General features: G+C 45.3%; 1 protein-coding gene across 1 annotated transcript in view; it reads left to right on the top strand.

Moving 5' to 3' along the window:
* The window catches only part of NUP93 (nucleoporin 93), a 451,198-nt gene that overhangs the window by 12,029 nt on the left and 420,356 nt on the right, over positions 1–18,813 (top strand). Inside the window, exon 3 of the mRNA XM_085639933.1 lies at positions 6,187–6,304. Within this exon, the coding sequence (XP_085496059.1) occupies positions 6,187–6,304 (118 nt within the window). The remainder of the gene's footprint in view (positions 1–6,186; positions 6,305–18,813) is intronic.

The following is an 18,813-nucleotide window of genomic DNA, read 5'->3' as shown; positions in this document are numbered from 1 at the left end:
TTGATCCCCAGATGTTAGTGGTTGTGGTCGTAATGATCGTGGTGGTGGTGGTGAGGATGGTAATTGTCTCCTGTGTATTGTTAGTGTACCATGAGGCTTAAATATCAGTTGATATACATACGCTGCTGAGGTTCCGTAAGCCAACAATATGTCTAGGTCCCATGTTGTATGAATGTTGGTACCCAGGCTTGTTTCTAATCTGTATTTTTTGGTGTAGAGTGAAGAATAATTGTAAAGTGGCACGGATGTGCTACTGAGGTGACAGCACTTATCCAGCTGTATGACTTGGGCCATGTTGGTACAGATAATAGTGCCTACTGTTGGTGTGATGTGCACATTCGTAATTCTAAAATCGGTTAGAAGCAGGGTTGACCTGTAGGAGAAAAAGATATGGTGACAAAATACAAGTTTCACAGTTTTATATCTAGATTCGTCCCTACCAGTCATAGATAGGCTCAAAATAAAATGCATATGTTTGTATATGGTATTTCTTATAGCAGGACCCTAGCCAAAAGGCATCAGAGCTTTGTACATGACTAAAGGCAAGCTTAAAATCAACATATGATAGTGGAGGTAGATAAGGTGTGGATGGTTAATGCTTTGTGATGTAGTGTTCTTTAAAGAGGTGAGTCCTCAATTCTTTCCTATACTGGAACAGCTTTGGAACTTTTCTGATGGATATGGGAATGTTGTTCCAGGTCCTGGGTGCATAGATGGAAAAGTCCTGCTGCCTTGTTTTTTAGGTCTCGCCTGAGCCAGCGCATGCGCTGCACTGGCGAGACATTTAGTGAGTGGGCTTTAAAAAGCCCGACCACAGCTTTTTGGCTGGCATAGAGCGTGCGGTTACACGCACAATCACGAGCAGAGGCGCCATCTGGCTTTCCTTTCTCATCATGGTGCGCGCACACCACTCGCCAGCCTGCTTTCACTTTTGCCGGCGCCCGCGCACCACTCGCGTCCTTTTTTCCGTCTTGCCTCTGTACCTTGCTCGGTCTTCCTCGATTTCGCTTTCCCTTCGTTCCCTGTACCCCTCCGGAGACCACCTCTTCCCTCTCTGCCTTTCTCTCCAGTTCCATCCCTGTTTCAATCCGCCTCCGGTACGTTTTCTGTCTGCGTTGTGACTCCCTCATTTGACACGTCAGGTACTCTCTCCCACTGCTCCTGTCTGTGATACTAAAGCGCCTGCATGCTGAATACTCCTGGGAGGAGCAGTCACCCGTCAGGATTCCTGTCAGATACCAGAAAAAAACACTGCGAGGAAGTAAAACTCATACGATAGACCTTCCTAGCAGTAAGATCTGTGTATTCAGCAGCAGTGCAGTGCTCACAGCTGAGCAATCTGTCTACTAGCAGTAGAAACTGAGGTCAGAGGTTCAGCTGCCTCATTTACATAATGAATTAACCACAGAACGGAGTTTAATGGTTCAAAGTGGTGCATTTTATAACCACGTCTTCTGTGGCCTTACAACGCTCCAGGCATACCAAGGTACTGCGATATCAGAGGCGACTACTACTCATCTCCAGGGAACTCATTTTTATCTTCCACTGAAAGATAACATTCTGAGTTGAAATGTTCAGTTTATAACCTGTGTTCAACCAGTCGCACAGACTGCTGTTTGCAGCATGTCCCTTGACCCACCGAACTATCCTATCCAGTTTGCTGTCTCACCACATCTGCAAATAAAAAATCGTTTTCGTTTTAATTTTTAAAAATGTCCGCTCTAGATTTGTATGCAAAATGCATTCAATTGTTTATAAAAGCGTTATGTAATTTCCTAGGGGTACAGTTTCTGTTCACGAAGATTGGTTTAATAAAACTGTATTTATTGTTGCCAGTAACTTGGCCACTGCATGGCGCAGGGCATTTGTGCTTAGCCACACGACCTGCCCTCGCCTCACTGAGGGCACGTGCACTTTATCAGTCCAGCCCTCAAAAACTGCAGCTGAAACTCAAAGGGGGGCCGCGTTAGTGGTCCTTTTCAAACAGGCCCTCACAGCCAGAACCACAATGCTTTGTCTGCCTTTTGTTAATTGGGCCTTCCAGAGGTAGCCTTTTGTTAAAAAAATGCAGCTGTGGCATTTTATAAAAACATATCCTAGTCGGGTTGTGACAGCACTGCTCGCCTGAAATGTTGGAAATCGCTTCACTACTCTACTGTAATAATATATTACAGTTGAGTTTCGATACTTCAGTGCCTCTGCTAGAGCCAGCAGAGAGTGTAAAAAGCAGGCCAGGAACAGAACGCAGATGCCACTAAAACAATTACAGGGAGGAGTGCCTTGTCAGCTCCCCTGCTTCTGAAATTAGATTCCCTTAAATTCAAAAAGATATTGACTGTTAAGTAGATATGTACGGAAGTGTGAATATTTATTGCACTGCTGCTGACTACCTGCAGGATAGCATAATCAGCTCACGAAACCAGCTTTGAAGGTGGCTTACACTTATTCTCCTATGCTATATATTTTATGCAAATTACATGCTGCATTTTGTCGTGTTAATTTTCACATTACATGTTCTATAATAGTTTATGTCTCATAAGAAGGGTCGTGAGCTAAAAGATTGCAAAGGCATAATGGGGTGTTGCTGCTTTGCATTATAAGACATAAAATACCCCCTTCTGTACATTATAAGGATATTTAAAGTCCCCAAGAAGTTCTGCGATCTTATAATGGAACTAAGTCTTTGGCTTATTTCTTTATTTATTCACATAACTCCTTTCTTGCATAAAGTTCTTTATAATGTACAGTACAGGGTACTTTACCCTTGATATATAGCGCAGAATTCTCTGTATGGAGATGCTAGCCACTTACAAAGTTTGTAGAAGGAGCCGAAAGTCATTATATTGATAACACAAAGGTGAAAGGCTGAGTCAGTCTCACCTGGGTGTTGCTGACACAATGCCTCAGTGGTTTCAGCAGCCACTGCCCTGTCATTTAAAGACAGTAGGTCAGATTAGGGCAGGACCTGACTCAACCTTTCATCTTTTAGATTGGTAAAATTGTTGTGGTGTAAAAACGTACTTCTTAAACTTGGCTTTCCCAATTTACGGGTAAGATTTGCTTTATTTTAGACATTGTGCCTTGCTATACTTTTTTCTTACAAGATTGACAAATTCTGTCTTTTTGAAACAATATTTCTTTTCATTATAATCTTCAATATTGTTCTTTTTTTAAAGATCTTTCATACAGTTATTTTATTGTTTATACCATTTTTCATGATTTTAACGATATACCCTGATCTATTGGTGCTTGTTATTAGGTTTGGACTTGTGTAGCTGTAATATAAAAGAAATAAGCATAGCGAACTAATTTAGTCATCTTCATACTACAAGGGAGACTTCAGCGAAGCCGAAAGCAGGCGCATTAACCTACTGATTCAACTACAACTCAGACTTTCCCATAATAGGGCCTCTGTGCGGTTCCTGGTCAGTCCTCAGTGTCTGGGATGACTAGCCTACTCTCAGAATCACTAGCCCAAAGCTTCGAGGATGGATGCTCACAGCACAGAAAGGTAACATTGACTCCATCTAGGTGTGTCCTCGAGGCAGCCAGCGAGAATCAGAACCGGTGTATGTAAATACTGAGTGTGGTGTTGGCACCTGGGCGAGGGATTCCTTTACCAGTATTCCCAAAAACATGGCATTTCTATATTTTGCCAGCCGAGGGCACCAAAGATTAGTGTAAAGAACATGTTTATCAGTGAATCGACTTTTCACTACAGCCACTAGAATTATGTTATTGTGGAGCCACAGCGATTTTTGCATAATTGTAGCATTGTAGAATTGCTGCATCTGCCACATGCTCCATCATCTGCTGCATAATTTGCAGATTGTAAAAAAAAATTGTCTCTAGCTCAGACTGACCCATGGACAATATAGCCAACTGATGCAGGCTGCTTCCTGCACTCAGCTGGCTTAATAAGACAAGCAATCAACTCTACTTAATTCAAAAACACCGCCACACAATTAACTGCTATGCAATACCACAACATACAAATGCACACTGCATAATTCCACTACATAACACATTCAGCATCACCACAGCATCACTCAGCGCTGCCACCACAGCATCACTCAGCGCTGCCACCACAGCATCACTCAGCGCTGCCACCACAGCATCACTCAGCGCTGCCACCACAGCATCACTCAGCGCTGCCACCACAGCATCACTCAGCGCTGCCACCACAGCATCACTCAGCGCTGCCACCACAGCATCACTCAGCGCTGCCACCACAGCATCACTCAGCGCTGCCACCACAGCATCACTCAGCGCTGCCACCACAGCATCACTCAGCGCTGCCACCACAGCATCACTCAGCGCTGCCACCACAGCATCACTCCGCGCTGCCACCACAGCATCACTCCGCGCTGCCACCACAGCATCACTCCGCGCTGCCACCACAGCATCACTCCGCGCTGCCACCACAGCATCACTCCGCGCTGCCACCACAGCATCACTCCGCGCTGCCACCACAGCATCACTCCGCGCTGCCACCACAGCATCACTCCGCGCTGCCACCACAGCATCACTCCGCGCTGCCACCACAGCATCACTCGGGGCCCGCACAGCATCACTCGGGGCCCGCACAGCATCACTCGGGGCCCGCACAGCATCACTCGGGGCCCGCACAGCATCACTCGGGGCCCGCACAGCATCACTCGGGGCCCGCACAGCATCACTCGGGGCCAGCACAGCATCACTCGGGGCCAGCACAGCATCACTCGGGGCCAGCACAGCATCACTCAGTGCTTCTTACACTTGTTAATTACAACTTCTCAGCATGCTGCACAGCAGCCACACTTCTCTACAGCACAGCTTAGAAACATTGGCAAAGTCAATAGATCTACCTAAACACTTAAAAAGCGCCCCAATGCATAGCCAATAGGTCTCGCCTTTGGGACATTATAAGTGTTTAGTTATCCAGCACAATATCCTTCATTAAACAACATCAAGTGTTGCATGGCTAATCACTTATAAGGTCCTGAAAGCAAGACCTATTGGCTATGCCAATGCTTGTTTCATTTTTCTTAGTGTACATTATTTTATCGTTTTTGCGTTTATGTAGCGCTTACTACCCCTGACGAGGCGTTGAGGCACTATTTCGGCGAGTAGCATGCTGGCTATAGGTGTTCCGAGCTCCACAAGAAATGGTGAAAATGTCTGCAAGAGATGCGTAGGTGCTGGGCATGATCTCTTTGTAAATGATGCAGCTGGTTTTGAACATGGTGCTAGCTGCAAGGGGAGCCCGTGGGGTTCTCTCAGGATGGGGGTGATGCCCTTATGGGGTTCCAGTGTGGAGTGTGTGGGAGGCAATGGAGCAGGGAGTTCCCTTCATCCAGATGAGGGAGTATGACGGCTTGTACAGCCTTTCTGACGTCACTTTCTGGAAGAAATGGTTTCACCCTTTTTTAGAAGAGCTGGTACCAGGCTGTCTTTGCTTTTTTGTCAGTGTGTTCCTTGAGGGTGAAGTTGGTGTCTAGTGCGAATTTAAGTGACCTAATTGTTCAATAAGTAAATGATATGGATGTGCATCTTAATTTACATATGTACGTGTTCATTAACTCTGCCTTATTGGTGAGGAGATGCACGCTGTCCGAGCTCTGTGATGGTGGAGATTGCAGCAGTGTCAGTACTGACGTGGACATGCTGTTTGTATGTGTTGGGTTCAATGGAACGGGGCATGTTCGGTCAGTGAAATGTGTACTGCCAAGCACGTTGCACTGGTTTAACTTCTGAATGAAACCTTTACAATAAAAGTACGCTGCAAAAAAAGAAACATTTGAACATCTACACAAAATTGACATTTTGTTACACAACCATTTTGGGTCTTATGTGCTTGGTATATCGTTCTTTACGTTTATTGCCGTTCTGCGTTTCGCCTTTTCGTCCAAAGCTCAAATCTAGTCGGACCCTGTTGAACTGACACACCCTTTTAGCTTGGATTGCTAAACATTACCAATCTCTTGATTAATGGGGCAACTGTTGACAAACGCTTTAAGAAAAATGTTGATTTTGAATTGGGTGTTGCAGAGGTTAAAAGATCAACGATGCTCCGGTACGGAAAGTCTGATTAACTTTTTTTGGTAGGCAGAGGTCTATGAAGACTCCATTTTATTTCGTAATGCATTTGTTTTATAAGGGATTTTACAAACATGTTAACACATTATTTTTTGCCATGTTCTTTAGGTCTGTCCTACTTGGCTCAAGGGGGCTCGACATTTCCCATACATCTCAGCGGCTGGAGAGTCTCAGTGCTGCCACTACTTTTGAACCTTTGGAGCCTGTTAAGGACACAGATATTCAGGTAAGACGGTCTATTACATTAAAAAAACCTAGGACTATAAATGAATTGTTTGTTTGAGAGGTGACTTGTGACGGTTGCTGGAAATTAAATCAGCACCTCTTCCAGTTACTTAGCTGTTGACCTTTGCAAACACTTGTGACCTGGCTGTGTTAAATTTTTATGCAAAGTCGATTCACTAAATAAGATTGGTTATTTTTAATACGTTGATACCGATTTGTTAATTTTTTTTAATTAACCCTACCAGAACAAGTATACACTGAGTGGTGTGTGATGGCTCCACGATTTCTGTAATGGTTTTTATGAACTATGCAATAAAATTAACTTACTAAATAGGATTACTTGATAACAAAAAAACTTTTTTTGTTTTCAAATCTCTGTATTGGTTAGAAGAAAACTACATTTTATTCTGCATTCTTCTGCAGACATCAAAGTATGGGTAATACAAAATTCACCGTTCTTTCGCTGTTCTGCTACAGAAATTTCTAGAACTTCAGGCAAATGGCAAAGGTTCTCCCCGTTGACGTTCCCACACTTCATCATATAACAAGCATTGGTATAGCCAATAGGTCTCGCCTTGGGGCCCTTTTAAGTGCTTAGCCATGCATTGCGCCCACACCCCTATTACAGACAATGCTGTTTGCCAAGGACCCTGTCAGCGCAGCACCGAGGCCACACAGTCCCCGAAAGAGAAGTCACCTGTGCTATTCTAGAATAAGCCCCATGAACTTGTACTTGGCACTCCGTACTAGTGTCCAGCCTCGCGCCTTTGTGAGAAGCTGGAGCTGGCCACATGCAGATGAAGTACTTTGCCCACGATCACACGTTTTGGTCAAGTGTGGAAATCCATGAAGAGAACTCCGGGCTTGTTGTCTATATGTAACAAAATTTATGTGAGCACCTGTACTATTTATATCAAAGCAGCACTGTAATTAATCAGTCAATCTGGTTTCTTATAAGCTTGGTGCAGGGCAAATTTAAAGTGCCAGCATGCCTATACCTGCACATAGTTGAAAGTATCGGCAGAGGTGGGAAAGGGTTAATGACCTGCACATGCTGCCAAAGTAAACAGAGACCGGGAACGGGTGGGTGCAGGTGGTGGGGGGATCCGCAGGGTGAGATCTCGGCGGCGTCTCTCTAGTGTGAAAAACCAATAGCTGCATTTGGGCTTGGAGGGTGGGGGAGGGCTGCGAATACGAGTAGGGGGGAGAACGAACAACCTAGAGACAGCGACGGAAGGGAAAGTTGAGGCGAGCAATATAAGTTTGGCAGAGCATGTGCGCTGCGCTAGCCTCGACCTAAAAAGGAGCAACTTGGAAGAAAATAAAGGTGCACGGACGCTACAGTAAAAGCGTGCCACACTGCCAATTAAAACCAGCTATCAAAAGCGAAAGCAGGAGTTTGGAAGAAAATAAAGGTGCACAGACACTACAGTAAAAGCGTGCCGTGCTGCCAAATAAAACCGTGCTGCCAATTAAAACACAGCCAAATCATTTACGTCTCTTGCACCACATATCTCGAAGAGGAGAGAGTGGGAGGGAGAGAGGGGAAGATTGAAAAGAGGCGGGTGAGGAGCAAATGAAGGGAGATAGATTGCAGCGATAAATGTCTCTTGCACCACATATCTCGGGGAGGAAACAGTGGGAGGGGGAGAGGGGAAGAGGGAAGGGGGCGGGTGAGGAGCCAGTGAAGGAAGTTAGATTGCAGCGATAAGAAACAGTACTAATTAAACCAACAAATGCATCTGTCACACTGCGCGCCGCTGCTTGCTCCCGAGAGTAAAACGGTGTGGGAGTGACCTTCCTACAAAGAGGTGGGACATGCACCCGCTTTTGGCCATTTGCGTGCTTTCATTATTAAAATCCACACGCAAAGGTCAATAGAATATGTGGGATTTGCCGGACCCACTGGGAGAACTTTCTGCGAAGTTTGTAGAGCTCACAAGAAGCCTCCCATAGAGCAGCGCATGCGTGCTGCCTAGGCTCGACCCAAAAACTGCACCCCGTGTCTGGGCCAAAATTGTGATCATGTTTGGCACTATATTGACTTCACATTTTCCTAGATTTGGCCTGTTCCTCTCCGTTACGATGGGTCCACCCACACATGTGAGGTACTGTTATTATTTGTAGTGGTGTAGGAACATTGGATGATGGAGGTTTTGCTGTTTTACAGAAGTTTCCATAACAGGAATATGAGGAGGTTGTATGTGGGAGAGGTTTGGTCCAAAGTTTTTCCTATGGATGACATTCTGGGGAAGAAAAAGTGGCGGCATCAATGCAAGCCACGCCACCCACAACCCCTCCTGGTATCTAGTGTTCAGAAGTATCTAGGGTTTGTATGTTTCCATAGGTGCTGGATGACCCCATGCCCAGATAACACTGCAATCCACATTCGGAACTTCTTTCTTGCTCTTTTCGTGTTTGCAAACGTGTCCCATGCAGTACTCTTGTGGGTCTCTGTTTTAATTGGGAGAAGCAGGACGCTGTAGTTTAAAACATTTGCTATTTCCTATTGAAGTTTGAAGTCGTTTTGCCTTCTTGTTGTAAGGTTTAATCAACAAAACACTTTTTGCAAAACCTTCCTTAGAATCTCCTAGCATTATAGGTAATCCGTAAGTATAGTATAAGTATTCTTTAGCCCTAAGCTTAGATTGTTCGGTGCATTTCAAACGAAATTTCGTATTTGAAACACTCTCATCCATTCAGTTTAGTATTTACCAACGTTAAAAGATTTGCTCAAGCACAGGCAGGACATATTGAATGACCCAGTCAGAGCTAGAGTAATTACATCTCAAAGAACAATGAGAGAGCTAGGGTGGGAAGGTGGTGCGTCCGTATCCCCTGTAATAGTGTATGTTTTGTCAATGGTGGACGAACCCCAGTAAGTATGGTACGATCACTGTGAAACCGTGTTTAGGAACCCACTGGGTTGGTTAAAAGACCCCTCACACACCAACCTGGTTGGTGTCATGCTTCATCATTGGGGTCCGAACCGGGTGGCCGAATGCCCCCCGGTTGTGCTACGACGCCTGGTTACGGCGGAGCTGGTGTGGTGCAAAGGTGTGATGTCGTGTGGTTTAAAAATATCTCTGAGAATTAAATTTAAATTTTATTACTGGCGGCTCAGGATATGATTAAAAACTATATATGTGATGCAACTATGTAAGAAGTAATCATCTTATAGTTGTATGTGTGGTGGGTCTACATGTTTCAGGCAGCATGGCGATGTATGTGGGGCTTTCGTCAGGACCAGTGAAAGTGGCAAAGTGGGTAGTGCCAGGTGAGAAGTTAAAAAAATTAAAAGATATTTATACCTACACACTCGCTAAAGGTGTGTGGAACCGGTGTCGGCAAACTTGCGGACACCGCAGCTAAAAAGACACTGTGGCTGAGCTAGATCGCTGGTCAGGGTACAGGAGGAGTGCGCTCCTCAAACAGACTTTGGTAGAAGTGCTGCACCCGCCTTACATCTATTGCGGTCTCCCGTGGTCCCGGATGGGTTCCCAAACACTGTCTCACAGTGATCGTACTAGAGTAATTACAGCCAGGGTTGATTAAAAAAAAGTACAATCTCTCACCTGTTAACCCAGGGTACATTAAGGGTCTATTTACACCCTACTCACTGGTACTGGCCACAGCTAGTAAATGAGCGAATCTCAAACGTCTGGTGGTGATCCACCTCCAAACAAAGAAAGTAAAAAGATAAATGTGGCAGGTAAGAGAGTGACTGCACAAACTGCCAACCATTGGAGAATTACAAACTCCATTGATCTCTTATCCTTTTACAACGGGGCACACAGAGACAAGATGGATGAGATTCTCCAGCATCTCCCAGGAGAATATAAGAAACAGGCATATCAGGTTGACTCAGATGGCATGCTCATTTCAAACAACGCCATACAGTGTGCCCTTGATGTGGCAGACACCGCTGCAAGGGGCATTACTTTTACTGTCTTCATTAGACGCCATGCCTGGCTAACTAAGGGTGTCAGGTTTTAAACCTGAAATTCTGCATATTCTGTCAGCTCTTCCCTCTAATGGGGGAACATCTTTTTGGGCCTCAGGTAGACACCCTTTTGGAGAAAATCTAAAATTATGAGATAACTAAGGCAATGGGAACCTTACAAACTCCAGTTCAATGAGGCTCCTTTCACAGCTCATTTTTCATAGAGGATCCAAGACACCATCCCCTGAGACCTCCACTGCACACCATAAGGCACATACCCAAAGATTTTATCCCAGAGGTTATTTCAAAGGTTCCTGCAGGGTCAGCTTTACCGAGCCTACCGCAAGCGCCTCTAAACCTGGACTTACCTGCCATTCCCCCCCATTTACTCAACACCGGTCAAAGGACCACTTCAGCAATTCTTTCCAGGATGGTGGACCATCACCTCCGAACAGTGGATGTTGAATATCATCCAACATAGTTATTGCCTGAAACTCACATCCACACCTCCAAACATTCCACCTCGCAAACACAAACTGTCCACAGACCATCAGCAGCTGCTCAGCCAGGAAGTCCAAGCTCTTCTACAAAAAGAAGCAATAGAACTTGTGCCAAAACAACAAGGTACAGGGGTCTATTCACTTTATTTCCTAATAACCAAAAAACAGACAAGTCTCCAAGGCCAATCCTAGACCGTAGACTCCTAAACGGGTACATTCTATAAGAGCATTTTCAAATGGTCACTCTGCAGGATGTCATCCCTCTACTTCAACAAGGCAACTTCATGGCAGTATTAGACCTGAAGGACACCTACTTGCTCATTCTAATTTACCCAGCACATCTCAAATACCTCAGGCTCGCGTTTCAAGGTCAACACTTTCAATTCAAAGTGCTTCCATTCGGGTTCAGTACAGCTCTAAGGGTATTCACCAAATGCCTAGCGGTAGTAGCAGCTCATTTGCAAAGGCAAAACATACATGCTTTCCCCTATCTAGACGACTGGCTCATCAAAAGCACAGACTATCAAAGCTGTTTTTAACACACTAAGGCAACAATAAACCTACTTCACAAATAAGGTTTCACCATCAATGCAGCGAAGGCTCATCTGGAACCCATTCAAATACAGCCTCACTTGGGAGCCATCCTTAACTCACTCAGTGGGATAGCTTACCCAACTACAGCAATGATTCAATCCTTCCAAGCACTAATTCCCCTGTTTCAAACTCACCAGCGTATACCAGTGAGAACGGTTATGCGTCTCCCAGGAACAATAGCATCATGCATAGCAATAGTTCTCATGCCAGACTCTAACTCTGGAGCGTTTTTATTGCTTACTGCACAGAACGCGACCTGCATAGCGCTTTTGCGTAGTTGCTTAGGAGCGGCTTTTAAACCTACCTCGTTTTGTATTTGTGTTCATTTTTCGTTTTTGTCCCCTTGATTTTAACCGCTAGCCCCTCACTTGCACTATAAAAGGTTTCTCTCACCGCTGTTGGGCGGGCCCCTTTCACCGGGACGTGGAGGCTCTTCTGGCGGCCATCTTGGGTGTGTATTGGGTGTGACTTGGACGCCTGGCGGCGCCATTTTGGAGTCTCGACGGGCTAGTCGTCACAAGGACGCTAGACGACTATATAAGGGGGTCATGATGACGCGCAGCGGTCTCGCGCAGCGGGGTCGCCGGAGTTACGCCGGAGTTACGCCAGAGTTCAGCCCGTCTGCGCCCGTCCGCGCTGAGGGCGTGCCTGAGGATGTGCTGCGTGTGAAGGGGCAGGTAAAGTTCATGTATTCCCCGCAGGACTTACTGGCTTTGAAACCCCGGTCATCGCCTTGTCATCATCGCTTTTCGCCCAATGGTCTACTCTGCTCCTTAGAATGTCACACCTGTAAGGTCAGTTGGTCGGCTCGTGACCCTAATAATGAGGTTAATCATACCTCTCATGCTCCGCCCAGCATACGTCCATTGGGAAGTGGGTTCCTAGTCAACGCGAGATCATTGATCAAAAATAACGTTGCGTTCTTTGATTTTGTGACTGCGAGGGATCCGTCTTGGGTGTTTATAACTGAAACATGGGCATCGGAGTCTTCGGGTCACGATCTATTGTTGGCTATTCCGGAAGGCTATGCACTGCATAGACTGGATAGAACCAGATGTAGAGGGGGCGGGCTGGCTATCCTTTTTAAAAGCTCATTTACTTGTAGTATTAAGGCCCTATCCGAGCCTTCGGATTCTTTTGAAGCCCTGTATTTCTCGATCTCTGGTTCCCCGTCACTATCTTTCACAGGCATCCTCATCTATAGACCTCCGGGACCCAGATCCAATTTTTGTGGGGAATTGTTCAGAATGTTGGAACCATATTTCGGTAGGCCTTCCTTCACTATACTCGGGGACTTAAATTTCCACCTAGAAGATATGGGGTCTAAGGATACTCATGCCCTGTTGGACTCGCTTAACGCATGCGGCTTCACTCAATTGGTCAGTACCTCTACTCATCAAGCTGGCCATATCCTAGATGGGGTATTTTCCAGTGATCTGAGACTGTCAGTTGGTCCTCCTATCTGTCTATCCTGGTCTGACCATCTGGCAGTACCCCTGGAACTAACATCTTCATTAGCTTGTGCGCCCAGAAGGAATCCCTGCAATAAACAACTTAAAAGGAATTTCAGGAATATTACCAATGATTCTCTTTCTCCTTTTATAGGGAATGGGTCGTCTCTCTCTCTCGGGGAAGTGGAGGAAGCGGCACAAGAACTTGCTAATTCTATTACTAGAGCGGTTGATGCATTAGCTCCCGCTTCTCCCCGATATTCAGCAAGGCGCAACCCCTCTGCCCCCTGGTTCTCTGAGACATTAAGACTTATGAGGCAGAACTGTAGGAGACAAGAGAGAAGTTGGAGAAAATCATGGGATCCTACTGAAGGCAAGGCACATAGGCGCCTGCTTCGAGAATATAAGGCGATACTAACAAAGGAAAAGCAGGAGTTTTTCACTAATCTCACTGCCTCCCTCACTTCACCCAGGGAGCTATTTAAAATTGTGGAGTCCCTTTGTTCTCTTCAAATGCCCGACCCAGTGGTGGGGTCTCAAGTGCTCTGTAATAAAATCTCAGATTTCTTCCATAATAAAATCGAGGACATATACATTGCCCTGGAAGCTCAGAGGAGTGCCTTGGACCCCCAACTACCCCTGGCTTCGGTAAATCTGGAAGTCCGGACCTTGGATCCCCCTAAGACTCTCTCCTGCTTCCCGCTGTTATCTTCTGAGGCGATGGATCTTCTTTTAAATAGAATAAAATCGGCCTCCCCTCTCGATCCTTGTCCTCTGACAGTGCTGAAAGCATGCAGGGATACCTTATTACCCCCCTTGATGGAGGTGATGAACGGCGCTTTAACACAGGGGGTCTTCCCGACAATATGGAAAAAGGCAATTGTGAAGCCCTTGCTTAAGAAGCCTACTCTTGATCCTGAAATACTTAAAAACTTCCGTCCCATTTCCTCGCTCCCTGCACCTGCGAAAATGCTGGAGCTCCACCTGAACCATCACTTGTCGGCCTTTTTAGATGCTTCCGGATATCTAGATGATTCCCAGCATGGCTTTAGGAGGTGCCATAGCACCGAATCGGCGCTTACTATGGTGACAAATAATATCGGAATGAAGGTGGATCAGGGTCAGACCACTGTCTTGGTCCTTTTGGATCTCACGGCGGCATTCGATACCCTCTCTCCCTCGACTTTAACATCACGTCTGAGGGAGTTGGGGGTAGTGGGCACTGCCTTGAGTCTTCTGTCCTTTTTAGTTCAAAGGGAGCAGAGGGTTAAGCTTGGTGATTTTCTTTCCCCTGCTAAAGTCTTGCGATGTGGGGTCCCACAGGGGTCGGCTCTGAGCCCGACCCTGTTTAATATCTATGTGGCCCCTCTGGCAAGGCTAGTGAAATCGCAGGGGATGGAAGTTGTGTCATACGCCGATGACACCCAAATTATGGTGTCCCTGGCCCACTCGAAGGATTTATCGGCGTTCAACTTTAGGAGCTGCATGCAAGCAGTCTCCGAATGGATGATTCAAAATTCCTTGAAGTTGAACGGTGATAAGACCGAAGTCCTGATTTTTGGGAAGGATCAGGATTGTTGGTCTAATGAGTGGTGGCCCCCCTCTTTGGGTACCTGCCCTATTCCATCCCACTCGGCCAGGAACTTGGGTGTCATATTTGACACCTCACTGTCCATGACTCTCCAGGTGAATAGAACAGTCGCCACCTGCTGGGGGGTCATCAAGATTCTTAGGAGAATCGTATATTATCTTTCCCCTCAGTCACGTATGCAGATCGTGGTGGCGCTGGTCGGATCCAGATTAGACTATTGTAACACGCTTTATGCGGAAATCAACAAGGGCCTTATTCAGCGCCTCCAGGTGGTGCAAAATGCTGCTGCCAGATTTGTCTCAGCGGCACCCATGGACTCATCAGCCACCTTAGCAAGGAAAAGCTTACACTGGCTCCCTATCCAGTATAGGATCTCCTTCAAACTGTTAACTTTGGTGTTTGGTGCTTTAAGGGCTACTCCCTCTAATGCTCTGGGTCCTCTCTTAACTCGGTATCTACCCAGCAGATCTCTTCGTTCTGCAGAGATGAACCTACTGGTGGTCCCCCGCTTTAAGAAAGTCAGATGGGGAAGCAGGGCCTTCTTCAACGTGGCTCCTCGGTTGTGGAACGCCCTTCCATTAGAGATTAAAGTCCTACCTTCCATGATTCTTTTTAAGAAAGCCCTCAAAACATGGTATTTTGCTAAAGCCTATCAATAAGCAACTGTCACTCTTTTTGCTGATTTTATCTCGGTTAGGCGCCTTGACGCCCATTGGGCTAAGTAGCGCGGTATAAGTCTGATTTCATTTCATTTCATATGCATCCGTTGCAAGAATGCTTAGCACATCAGTGGTCTCAAGCAGATGGCCAGCTGGAGAAGCTAATGCTGATCAGCCTTCAAGCTTGCCACTTTCTGCAGTGGTTAAACTCCCATAATCTTCTAAAGGGGTGACTTTTTCTAGATCTAGTACCGTAGAGAACCATAACAACGGACTCATCACTTACCGGTTGGAGAGTGCACTAACAGGAGCTAACTGTGCAGGGTCAGTGGGCACCCAGCCAAACTCATCTCCACATCAATCACTTAGCGCTGCTAGCTGTTCATCTAGCACTGAATATATAAAGAGAAATAAGCAGCTAAGTTCACCAATCTAACCAATATAACTCAATAATTGAAACAATATATACGCTAAGTAATCTGGTTTAGTGTGCACCTCCTGAAGTGGTTCCACCCTACCACTGTGCAAACAACTGAATATATTCTAGAGCATATGTTCTAGACAGGGTGTGCACAACTACAATTCAGTTTTAAAGAATGCAAACACAACCACCTTTTGTATTCCCGACGTATTTTCTTATTCTCTCCTGAATCTCAGAGGCCTCCTTATATGGTTGTTCTACTATTTTATTTCTTATTTCAATTTTTGAATTATACAAGTAATACTATGTGATTTTGATTGTAGATATCCCCTGACTAAGGGTGAATAATCACACCCGAAATGCATTGGGACTGAGACACAAGCTCGACAATATTGATTTGGATGTATTTCAAGCATTCCCATGAAATTTATGGACAACAGAATATATGTTAATTTGGACTTTTGAAGAGAAGTGCCAATAAAAAAAATAGCACTATAAGAAGATGGACGTTTACTCATGGTTTATTGGCTTAATATCATGTTTATATATGTCTTGTATGTTGCACATGAAGTATGTTGAATAGTGAGTTTAAATTCCAGTGTTACTAACATTATAAGCGCTCTTATGAGTATTTCTAGTAGTGCACACCTGGTCTAGAACATATGCTCTAGAATATATTCATCTAGCACTGGAAGCATTCCTTCCACACCTCAAAGGCAAGGTGATTCTTATCAAAACAGACATGACTACAATGTGCTATCTTCAGAAACAGGGGGACATGGGGTCACCTCGGCTATCTTAACTAGCGTAGACCATCTGGGGGTATGCTCTCCGGTACAACATTCACCTCTTAGCGGAGTACATACCAGGGGTGGCGAACAATTTAGCAGATCTCAGCAGGAGACCGCAACAAGTGCACGAGTGGGAGCTCACCCCACTAATCTTCCACCTATTCTTCCAACAGTGGGGTCTCCCAGACATCGAACTCTTCGCCACTGCAGAAAACACCAAATGCCCAAACTTCGCCTCCAGGTTCCAACACCCACAGTTCAAGGGCAACGCACTATGGATGATCTGGTATGGGATATTTGCTTACGCTTTTCTTCTTTTCCCATTACTTCCATATGTGGTTCGCAAACTACGACAGACGTCTCTGACCCGCATCCTAGTGGCTCCCACATGGGTCAGGCAACATAGTTCACCAGGCAATTAGAACTCTGTGGTTCCACAACAGATACTTCCCAACAAGCTGGACCTTCTAACAAAAACCAGGGAGCGGTAAGGCATCCAAATTCCCAAACTCCCAATCTTGTGATCTGGCTCCTGAGGTCCTAGAATTCTGATATTTGAATTTACCTCATGAGTGTATGGACATTCTAGAAGAATCCAGAAGGCCCACCATCAGAGCCTGTTATGCGGTCAAGTGGAAACGTTGCCATTCAAAGGATGTAAAACCACTTACAGCACAGACTCAGGACATTATCTGTTACCTGCTGCATTTACAAACCTCACGGTTAGCTCTCACTTCCATAAAGATACTTAACTGCAGTTGCCGCATTTCTACAAAATAAAGAGCACACCTCTATCTTTAGGATCCCTGTAATTAAAGTTTTTTTACATGGTCTCAAAATAATTATTCTTCCCAGAGTCTCTGCCTCTCCAGCTTGGAATCTTAACAGTGTTAACCAGGTTAATGGCCACCCCCTATTCGAACCTCTTCGCAAATGTCCTCTCCAATTCCTTTCATGGAAAGTTGCATTTCTCATTGCAGTCATTTCACTCAGACGTGTCCGTGAGCTTCAGGCATTAACTCTAGAAGAACCATTCTTCCAGCTTCATAAAGACAAGGGAGTACTACATTGCAACCTATGTTCCCTCCTGGCTGCACGCTTGTGTGGGCGCGCACTCAGCCTTCACCAGGCACCCAGAGCTTATCTGAAAGCTCGCAGACTGTTTGAGGCATTTGGAGAGATTCTGCCTTATGCTGGCTGCCCGCCTTTTAAAATGACGATCAGTGTAAAGGTAGTGTCTCTCTTGGCGCTCTGCAAGGTAGATAAAGCGACCCAGCTGGAAAGGGGGTCAGGTGTCTCGGACCCCTGTGGTGGGAGAAAGCTGCACTATAGCCTAGGCGTGCAGAGCACACACGGGGGCTACCCGGTGACCAGGTAGGTGATTTTCACTAAAACAACAGCCTATTATACAGTTAGCCTGGTGGTGGAAGCTGTACAGGGGGACTTTTGCAAGGTCTGCCTCCTGCCTAAAATCTGCATAGCATGGGGCTCATAATGTCCTGTTTTTAGAATACATGAACAGGGACAGATCTGTTAAGTGGCAGCATTTATTCACCGGGCTGTTGGCATGAAGAAGCTGCAGTTAAGGTTGATACCTTTCCAGGAGAAAAATAGTGTCCATTTAGTGTTGTTTAAGAGTCTGCAAATGCCCAGACGTTATACTAAATAGGACTGTACATAAAATTGAATGTACTCCTTGTAACATGATTTTTCTGCCTTTTATTTGCCATAATTACTTGTAAGGCATTGTTAACTCCACTCTAGAACACAATTAAAAGTGTTTACTATTTATATTTGCTTGTTTGAAGTTGTACAGCTAATGGCTAAACATACCAGCCTTAAGTGATTTTGATTATTTTTTTTACCTGCCGGTACTGGTAAAAAACTAACCTGGTGGCACCTCTACCTGCAGATCATCATGTATCCTGCACAAAGAAAGTACAGCACCGGAAAATTATATGGTAGCGTTTTTATGAACCCTACCAAAACCTTGACGAAGCACTGAAGCACTTAGATGCTGCTGGGAAATATAAAGAGCTTTACTGGATAGGAAGCGCTGAGCTAAGTGTTTAATGTAGCCCCTGGCCAGGGCCACTGGAATTATGGGGCAGGCGAGGGTCGAATTATGCAGCTGTTGACTAAATTATGCGGCTCAAAAAGGCAAATTATGCAGCATAATGCTGCATATTTTGTGATAATATTAACTCATTATTTTGGCATTTTTACACTTGTCTGGGCACAGGTTGCACCTCATTAGTAGCGGTTTAACACTCGCAATTAGCAACAGAAAGGTGATCAGTCAACCTTTGTAAAGGGCCTTCCACTGCGCAACATGTTTGAGCTAGAAATTTTATTAAAAGTTTACATCTTCAGTTTATTTAGCAGACGATGGATTATGTGGGAAATGCATAATTATCAGAAAAATGACGCTGCTGTACAATCATGTAATTCCAGTGGCCCTGCCCTTGACTTGAAGGTCAGTGACCAGCACCCAATACAAAAATTAGGCAGGGCTGGGAGCCCTATAATCACCTGATGAGATGCTAACTTGAAACAGGTG

This window comes from Triturus cristatus, chromosome 12 (assembly GCF_964204655.1).
Source record: "Triturus cristatus chromosome 12, aTriCri1.1, whole genome shotgun sequence".
Taxonomy (NCBI): domain Eukaryota; kingdom Metazoa; phylum Chordata; class Amphibia; order Caudata; family Salamandridae; genus Triturus; species Triturus cristatus.
This window is presented reverse-complemented; position numbering and strand designations above follow the sequence as displayed.